Below are 9985 nucleotides of genomic sequence, written 5' to 3'. Positions count from 1 at the left end.
AATTCTTTAAAGTATGCTCAGATTAGGCACAGGGGCCCAATACTTGATCACCCATGCAACAGTGAAAGACAATCGAACAGTAAATGTGTGTTGTGCTTTTCAAGTGGGTTCATTGCAAAACAGTGTAATCTGGACTTGAGTGTTGGGTTGTTATAGAGTGCTGCCCTTTAGCATGAATTTTTTATATGCTGTCTCTGTTCATTTGTGTTCATGACCAATAAAAATTGGACAAAGCTATACCTTGCCTCAATTTTGACACTGACAAGCACCTGATCAAGGAGGAGTATTTAAAAAGACTCGCCTAGGAATTAATTGGCACATACTTAACGTAGTTAGTGCAAAAAGAAACTTGTGTGTAGGCTAGTTTGTTCTTGAACATGGAAGCCAAGTTGTGCTGCATAGCTGATGCAAAATACTCCTAAATAAGAATGCGAAGGCACTCAACATCGTGCACAATCATCTTCTGTGTCTCATATTAACTATGCAGTGCAAGTTGGTTTCATAGCAGGTGAGTTATGCATCTGCAAAAAAAAGTTATAGCTTATACGCTGCACTGGCCTGTTACATACACAATGCCAGCTTTGCAAGAAAATAAATATGTGTAATCAATCTTTTATTGGCAGAACCATTACAGCAAAATATACAAGTCTGATTTTCTATCTTAGACATTAGTGTAATATTAAGATAGAGGTACAGACGCGCCTGATGACTTGATGGTAGTGTGAATGCATGCAGCTGGTACATCAGTGGACCTGTACAAGAGGGAAAAAAACACAGGTGAAGTACAAAGGATGAGAAAGAATCTGCAACTTGCACTCTGAGATTAACATGTCACTGCGATAATACATTAGATAATACATTAGCCACAGCCTTGGACATTTCACAAAGCCTCTTGTAGTTGTAAGAATACTTTTCTTGAGCAGTGTCGAGCTTCACAGATGGCAGCGGCTGAATGCTGCTTGTCACCACTGGTGTGGCACTTGAGACCATGCAGCTGTCACTCAGGAAATGATCTTTACACCACCTGTCCGGTATGCATGCTTTGTCAAAAAGCACACATGCAACGCGTCAGGCATGATGAAACACTGTGCTCGGAACTTGCTGAAGCCACTACATAAGAATTAGCAATGGAAGTAACCAGATAACCTACTTCTTTAAACCGTTCATACTGCTCAACTACTTTACTTGTGGCCTCAGAAGTGCAATTACGGGCCAAGTCTAGTGAAATGGCTCACTGACATCATTTACATTTTGGTTCAGCTTCATTTCCTTAAACTTGGAAAATTTTAGAGATAAGGAATCCTTCTCGATATAACTTACTAATGCTTCTATGGCTTGAACCAAATGCATGCTTGAAGTGAGATAACTTTTAATCTTTTGATTGTGACACTCAATGCGATTATTCGTGTTATTACCAAATGTAGGAAGTTTCTGCCGATATGCATGTACCCACATTTCTTTACAGGAGTGCCAGTTCTGCATGCAATAAGAAATAAAATCTTTAGACGCCATAGCTTCGAGCTCAGCAAGCCTGTCTAAGTAGTCCTGCACAGTGAAGGAACAAACAATTTTTTTTAACAGAGGGAGTAACTGATCGCGCTGCAGTCTAGCTTTCTCATTAACTTTTTGCTGAAAGCATTGCAGCACATGCCATGTACACAACAAAATTTCAGAATTAGGAAGAATCTTGGTCAAAATGCGTAGCTCGTTCATGTCTTTATCTATCATGACTACTCTGCAAGCAGATACAATAAACGGGTTTAACTCTGCAAACTTGGCAAACATAGCCTGCACAATTTCAGTCGTTTCATTTTGCAAAAAGGCATAACACACAGGTCTCCCACGACCTCCACCATCTTCAACCAATATAGAGTACAAGATATAGCCTTCAATGTTTACTTTATATGGTCCATCAATAACTAAAATCTCTGGGTACTTTTCCAAAATCTCACGCATGTGCGTTGTCTGAAGTAGCACAAATTGCAGGTTATTACTTTGATTCTTTTCATAGTGAATGACCCAATTTGGATTATTTGCTAACAAGGTGTCTATTTTTCCTAAAACCATTTCTCCGTGAGCCTGCTCGTTGCGAATAGGAATAGAAAACCTTTGCTTGTAATTGTTAACATCTTTTGTAGTTAATTTCTTGCCCGTTTTCTGTTCGACCAAATTTTTAAAATACTTTGGGCCAATATTACATTTGGCAAAATCAAAGAATTCTACCTTCTCTGCATCGTTTAGAAGCCTGCTTTGAGGATACAAGTCATAATACTTCGTGGCGTGATTATGCTTAGCTTGCAGCTTGGTTATTTTGTAGTGAAGAGTAGGTGATTTGCACAGGCTTACTGAAACTGCCATTTCAAAACCAGTACTATTGTATGCTTGCCTGGGTCGCTTTCCTGTGCCTCTTGGTTTTATAGCACGACCATGAACACAGCTATATGAAATCCTAATATACTCAAACTCTTTAGATTCTGTTGCAAACGGACTTCTATGAGACCTATTTATTGTGATTATGTGCTTGCCCTCCCTGCACCATTCATCAAAGCTTTGCCTAAAAGAAATAAAATTATCAAATGTTGCATTTAAATAAACTTTGCTGCCTCGACCATGCAATAAAGTGACAGTGTTAGGAACTCTGGTTGTGTTAGCACCAGCTCCTTCGCAAACAGCCTGGGCATCAGAGCTAGCAGGCCTGCAGCTGGATGTCAAAGCAGCCTCACAACACCTACGTCGCGTGGGAGCAATCATCATCATCATCAGCCTGATTACGCCCACTGCAGGGCAAAGGCCTCTCCCATACTTCTCCAACTACCCCGGTCATGTACTAATCGTGGCCATGTTGACCCTCCAAACTTCCTAATCTCATCTGCCCACCTAACTTTCTGTCGCCCCCTGCTACGCTTCCCTTCCCTCGGAATCCAGTCCGTAACCCTTAATGACCATCGGTTATCTTCCCTCCTCATTACATGTCCTGCCCATGCCCATTTCTTTTTCTTGATTTCAACTAAGATGTCATTAACGCGCGTTTGTTCCCTCACCCAATCTGCTCTTTTCTTATCCCTTAACGTTACACCTATCATTTTTCTTTCCATAGCTCGTTGCGTCGTCCTCAATTTAAGTAGAACCCTTTTCGTAAGCCTCCAGGTTTCTGCCCCGTACGTGAGTACTGGTAAGACACAGCTGTTATACACTTTTCTCTTGAGGGATAATGGCAACCTGCTGTTCATGATCTGCGAATGCCTGCCAAACGCACCCCAGCCCATTCTTATTCTTCTGATTATTTCACTCTCATGATCTGGATCAGCAGTCACTACCTGTCCTAAGTAGATGTAGTCTCTTACCACTTCCAGTGCCTCGCTACCTATCGTAAACTGCTGTTCCCTTCCGAGACTGTTAAACATTACTTTAGTTTTCTGCAGATTCATTTTTAGTCCCACCCTTCTGCTCTGCCTCTCCAGATCAGTGAGCATGCATTGCAGTTGGTCCCCTGAGTTACTAAGCAAGGCAATATCATCAGCGAAGCGCAAGTTACTAAGGTATTCTCCATTTACTCTTATCCCCAATTCTTCCCAATCCAGGTCTCTGAATACCTCCTGTAAACACGCTGTGAATAGCATTGGAGAGATCGTATCTCCCTGCCTGACGCCTTTCTTTATTGGGATTTTGTTGCTTTCTTTATGGAGGAGTACAGTGGCTGTGGAACCGCTATAGATATCTTTCAGGATTTTTACATACGGCTCGTCTACACCCTGATTCCGCAATGCCTCCATGACTGCTGAGGTTTCGACTGAATCAAACGCTTTCTCGTAATCAATGAAAGCTATATATAATGGTTGGTTATATTCCGCACATTTCTCTATCACCTGATTGATAGTGTGAATATGATCTATTGTTGAGTAGCCTTTACGGAATCCTGCCTGGTCCTTTGGTTGACGGAAGTCTAAGGTGTTCCGGATTCTATTTGCAATTACCTTAGTAAATACTTTGTAGGCAACGGACAGTAAGCTGATCGGTCTATAATTTTTCAAGTCTTTGGCGTCGCCTTTCTTATGGATTAGGATTATGTTAGCGTTCTTCCAAGATTCCGGTACGCTCGAGGTCTTGAGGCATTGCGTATAGAGGCTGGCCAGTTTTTCTAGAACAATCTGCCCACCATCCTTCAGCAAATCTGCTGTTACCTGATCCTCACCAGCTGCCTTCCCCCTTTGTATAGCTCCCAAGGCTTTCTTTACTTCTTCCGGCGTTACTTCTGGGATATCGAATTCCTCTAGATTATTCTCTCTTCCATTATCATCGTGGGTGCCACTCGTACTGTATAAATCTCTATAGAACTCCTCAGCCACTTGAACTATCTCATCCATATTAGTAATGATATTGCCGGCTTTGTCTCTTAGCGCATACATCTGATTCTTGCCAATTCCTAGTTTCTTCTTCACTGCTTTTAGGCTTCCTCCGTTCCTGAGAGCTTGTTCAATTCTATCCATGTTATACTTCCTTATGTCAGCTGTCTTACGCTTGTTGATTAACTTCGAAAGTTCTGCCAGTTCTATTCTAGCTGTAGGGTTAGCGGCTTTCATACATTGGCGTTTCTTGATCAGATCTTTCAATGCACGCAGCTTTGTCAAGGTCACCAGCCTCTGTGCCAGGATTTCTCGTCATCTGCCCTCCATGTTGCATTGTTTCTGACCTACAGCATTTGCAGACAATGACCTCATTTGGAACACCATTTATGACAGGTCTGCACTCAGTCATAGCAACTACCAAGCAGTCTTTATTCTGCCTGCTAGCCACATGCTGCACCTTGCCAAAACTATCACAAATGGCGTCATGAGGGGCACCGGCTTGTCCTTCAAGCTTGCTACCAGAGACAGCAGAAAGAGCAGACTCAGACTTTATACTGTCAATGCATGTCTGTTTCTGCCTTACAACTGCTCTCAAAGGTGAAGCGAACTTCAAGAACATGGCAGCTGTCACAGCAAGAACTTTGCCTTTCCTGTCTGCAGCCAGGTCACAGCTCCATTCTTGCTTGTGCAGTGCTGCAGCCTTCCGCCTCCTCCTCGATACTACCAGTTTCCACTCCCTGTCGTCACAGTGGGAGACAGCCTCTGGCACAGCTGCTTCTTGAGCACTGGCCTCTCCTTCCCCCACAGGTGAGCACACAACAGGAGCACTCTCATGCTTTTGTGTGGCTCTCCTAGTTTTCCAAACACAAGTGGTGCTTGCACCTCGACCAGGGATCATTGGCTCAGCAGACCTCCCCTCGGCTTTTCTCCTACTTGGTACACTTGTGCCATGGAAAGTGGGGGAAGGCAGGCTGTCCCAGGTGAACCAAGCCTTGTTTCCCTTGCAACGGACACGGACACTGCCAACAAGTGAAAAGGCTGGTTGGTGCCGTGCCTCTGCAAGGGAGCAGTGCTGGCTTTCCAGACAGGAGCTGGTGCTGTGGAAGGTCCACTTGCTGCTTGCGAAGAAATTAAAATATGCAAACCAAGCGGGGGAAAGTCAGCCTCGGAGATGGCAGGGATGCTGTCCTGCCGAGTCCAACTGGTCCATGAAGGTGCCTGGGTCTCCTTGTAGGACTGCTGGATGCGGCTTCTCTCCAGATGGATGGACAGGGTGCAGGCCCCCTGGTACAGGAAGTCTGCCAGCACCTTGTTACCAAAGCCGCTCTGGTGGACATCATCTCTGCTCAGGTAACTGGGCCAGTTGTCAACGAGACCACCCAGGAATGGGTAGCCGCATTCGTGGCAGTACTGCATCAGGGCAGTGTTAATCTTTATGTAGTTATCATTCAAGTCATGCAACCAAGAGGACTGAGCTTCCCATGAGCTGTACTGATTCTGCCCCCGAGGAAGAATGTCAGAAAAAGCTACATGCACCATAGGATTTCTTTCAATGATCCCCTGAGTGAGCTGGCGATACTTGTCCTTGCACACGCTGACACTGTCAACAGTGTTATTAGTGCCAACGTGCACAATGACAACATCCAAACCAGCTAGCTTGTCATTGACAGCAAGTGCTCAATTATTACTCCTCTACGCGCGGCAACACTGACTGACAAACTACGACGCGATGGGAAATACTGGTCCGTGTATTTCACCATCGAGTCGCCGGCAACCAAAACACCTGTCAAGTTGCAAGCAGTGCAATCTAAAATGACACCTAGAAGAAAAAAAATGGCTGCGAGAAAATAAATCTGAGCTTTTTCACAAACGAAAGGAGGCTACCTCCTAGTCAGCACTATATATACGTTGAATCCGAGAAATCCGCGCTAGGGTTGAACAAAGCAAGCGGTCGCGAACAAGGACAGCAAGATCGGGAAATACGCGACAAACAATCAAAATACCATCAAAATACTTATTAGAATAGATATAAATAACGCTAGCAAATATTATAAAATAACCCTGCAAAGCAGCTTTCGCGTATATAAAAGGATGATGTCAAAGGCTTGCGAGGATGCAGCAGAACCAGGCCTTGGGTCCAGCACCAGCGGCAGCAGAAAAGCATGACCCGCAAGCGCGGCTGACGGGATGCGTACTGAATGTCACGTGCGAACAAGCAATCAAACCACGCGCCCTCGTAAAGACGGAAATACGCGTGCATGTGACGTTGACATTTAGTGACGTCACTTCCGTGCGTTGCAGGAGTCGATTCTGTGTGGAGTCGTCTGGGGAGCACGGCGTTGCACCAGTCTTTGCCTTTTTTATTTCTTTGTCGTAGCGGCCACGTGGCCACGCCTTTCGGGCCACAATGGCGGCTTTGTTTTAGTTCTGTGCGCTCACACGTGTTGCTCCGTAGGTTTCGTACCGTGGCAAAGGCGCCGTGCGGGCAGGTTCGCGTTGGTCTCCGTGTTTCGTTGCGCTGCGTTAACTGGACCGTGCTCTCCCGGATTTTGCTGTGGCCAGGTGGAACACGAGGAACTAAAGTTCGTGAAATGAACACGCATGCAACGCTGTACGCAATGTACCGCACCACGGCAATGGCAACGGACGAAGTAATATCCGCGGGAAATATTGCCCTCTTTGGCGGAATCATGCTAACGTGCTAACGATTGTTTAGTATTGCTGCGGAGCGCACGCGTCCAAGCACCACGGTTGCGCGCAGCGCGGCGTGGTTTTGCGAGAAATGTAAACAAGAGAGGAGAGCTGGCCCGATAGGCGGAGCAACGCCATGAGCAACGCCAACTTCCGGCTTCACTTTAGCTTCACGAAGAGTGACGTCAGGGCCTCTCCTGAGTTTCCTTCCTCCGTGTTCGTAGCTAAGTACTCTTTTGTCTTTTTATTAGCTGATGTTCTTGAATTGTTTTCTTTTGCATGGAGCAGGAGCGCAAATTTTGAATTCGTGGTAAGAGTGGTAAACGTACCGGCTCTGTCTAGGTCTGGCGGTTTCCCTCGTTAGGCCTAGGTGCTAGGCGGGACCTATTTGATAGACTTATTTAACTATCTCAGCTAGCTCTTCGAAGTGATTTGGCGGACTTCCTCGTTGAGCCTAAGGACGTAGGCCTAGCGATGAAACCAAAGAAAGGGAAAGCCGCGGGGGACGCGGAGCAAGTGCAGTGCGACGAGTGCCTGCGCTGGTGCTCCCTCGACGAGACCAGTTTCCAGAGCTTAGCAGACGTGGAGGGGTCTAACTTTACGTGCAGGCTGTGCGAGGGGGTCAGTGAAGCAGTCCAAAAACTGGAAGGAAATTGGACAGCCAAGTTCGAAGAGCTGAAAGCAGACCTGAGGGAGGAGCGGGACAAGCGGGTAGCACTGCAGGCGAAAGTCGCCGAGTTGGTCAAGGTGGAAGCGGTCCAGGCCGCGCAATTAGTAAGAACCGTGGCCGAGTTTGGAGAAGAGAGGGAAAGGAGAGCAGAACTGCATAGGCGGCTCGATGCGCTTGAGACGCGGGCAGCGGAAAATGATGGGTCGGAACACCAAGCCGGTGGCAAAAGCACAGAAAGTAGGGTAGACCCTACAGGCGAAGTGGGAGGCAGGGAGCCAGAGCAAGCGGTAGTCGGCTCACCGCCGGTGAATCGGCATAGTTATAGTGAAGCAGCGCAACACGCCCCGAGTGAGGCGACGCTGCAGCCACAGGGGCGCCAGCGAGCGCGAGGAGAGGAGGGGAACAAGCTAACCCCAAGGAATGAGCTCATAGCCAATGATAAGAGGCAGCATAGCCTGGAAGATAGGAGGGAGGGAAAGAATGCCCTAGTACTTATCGGTGGTGATTCAAATATGAGGAGGTGCAAAAGAGCTATAATGGAGCGTGCAAAGGGTGATAAGCGGGTAGCAGTCGGGACGTCCCAGGCAGGACAATGGACGCAGTACTGAGAGAAACAAATTTCCGAGAATGTTGCAGAGCGCAATTTGGTAGTGGTAGCGGCGGGGCTAAATGATGTCTTGAATGATAAAGCCGTAAAAGTAGTGGAAAGATTAGCGGAGGGAGTTGACGATTTAAGGGCGATAGCACAGCAAGTCCAGATCGTGGTATGCACAGTGCCGGAGGTGCAAGGAAGGAACGGAGAAATTGCCAAGGACGTTGTGGCTGTTAATCGTGAGATAAGAAAGCTAAGCCTGGAGAAAGGATTTGAAGTGGCAGACATAAACAGAGAAGTGCATAGAGCAGGCTTTGGCGGAGGCTTTACACGAGGTGGCATCCACTTTAATGGAAGACTAGGAGCCGAGATCGGCTGGCGCCTGGCAGGTCGGGCAGTAGCTTTTTTAGGGGGTCCACTGCGCCTCAGGGCGTAGGGGTAGGTAGAAACAGTGTAGAAAGTGCAACAATAGAGGCTGACGCCAATAAAATGGCCACTAGGAGGTGCAGGAAGAAAACTACAAAGAAATTTAACACCAGGATCAGGTGCATAAACATGCAAGGCGGTAGAAAGAGAGCGAGCTGGTTAGAAATAGAACAGCAGTTAAAGGACGAAGTAGGTGTATACACGCTATGCGAAACAAATCTCAGCGATCTAGAAGACCCACCGTTTATTGAAGGCTACGTCTGGGAAGGGAGCAATAGAACAACTGAGAGGAAGGGAGGAGGAGTAGGTATGCTCATACACCAACCCATTGGACCACAAATCTCCAGTGAACGTCCAAAGGACGTCCTACAAAGGATATTTTGATATCCGTCGGACATCCCTAGAAGTCCCGATGATGTACTACGGATGTCCATAGGATCGTCCGACGCAAGAGAATTGCACATCCCACGAACGTCCATCGTACATCAAAATCAAATATCCGGACGTCCGCAGGACCTTTGAAGATAATCCCATTGGAGCACCAGCGTCCTACAGATGTCCAGCGGAGATCAAAAACGGGACATTCGGACGTCCCTGGGATTGACGTTCATAGAAACGTCCCCCGAACGTCATAATGGGATATTCGGACGTCCAAGAGATGTCTAAATACGGATTATTCTTATTGCATAACCCCGAGCACATCCTAAGGACATTTTTGTCAGGATATAGGACGCTTCTGGGACATTTTACCAATCGTCCTAAGGACGTTTGTGGGACATTTGGTTGGGGATTGAGGATATCCACAGGGCGTCCATATTGATTATAAATTACCATAATTGGGACGTTCCTCAGTATGGACCCTACAGTGCAGCAAGCCTGCTGCAATTTACATACCATTAACAAAGTAAGCTGGTTTTGTGATGACTTGTGGGCAATGATGAAAAGGAACTGCACAGCTCTTGAAGATCCATCCCAGCAGTCCAATAAGGCGACCAAATATTTTCGTCATGCAAAAGCTGAAGTACCAGTAGACAAGCCAGGAATGCAGCCCACCACATCTCAAAGCACGTTAAATGAAGACTGCAGTGCAACTAAGCATTGTGCACATGGTTCCCTGCTACGCTAAGCAAATACATTACATACAACTTGATAAAAATGCATTAATTCACAACATATAGACATGCAACCTATACTTTTTTGTGCTAACAGGGACGAAGCTACAGAACGAAGTTCTGCAGACTGCTGAATCGTTTGACAATC

The 9985-nt window shown here is 46.4% G+C and overlaps 1 protein-coding gene across 1 annotated transcript; it reads right to left on the bottom strand.

The window, feature by feature from the left end:
* Positions 1–1077: 1077 nt before the first annotated feature.
* Positions 1078–6019, bottom strand: LOC129384510 (uncharacterized). Its single transcript, XM_055070046.2, has 2 exons — positions 5492–6019; positions 1078–1476 (listed from the first exon to the last, which is right to left on the bottom strand). The coding sequence occupies exons 1-2, from the start codon at positions 5883–5885 to the stop codon at positions 1460–1462; spliced, it is 411 nt and encodes a 136-aa protein (XP_054926021.1). The 5' UTR covers positions 5886–6019; the 3' UTR covers positions 1078–1459.
* Positions 6020–9985: the final 3966 nt, after the last annotated feature.

This window comes from Dermacentor andersoni, chromosome 5 (assembly GCF_023375885.2).
Source record: "Dermacentor andersoni chromosome 5, qqDerAnde1_hic_scaffold, whole genome shotgun sequence".
Classification (NCBI taxonomy): Eukaryota; Metazoa; Arthropoda; class Arachnida; order Ixodida; family Ixodidae; genus Dermacentor; species Dermacentor andersoni.
Note: the sequence above shows the minus strand (reverse complement) of the source record. Positions and strands in the feature narration are given on the sequence as shown.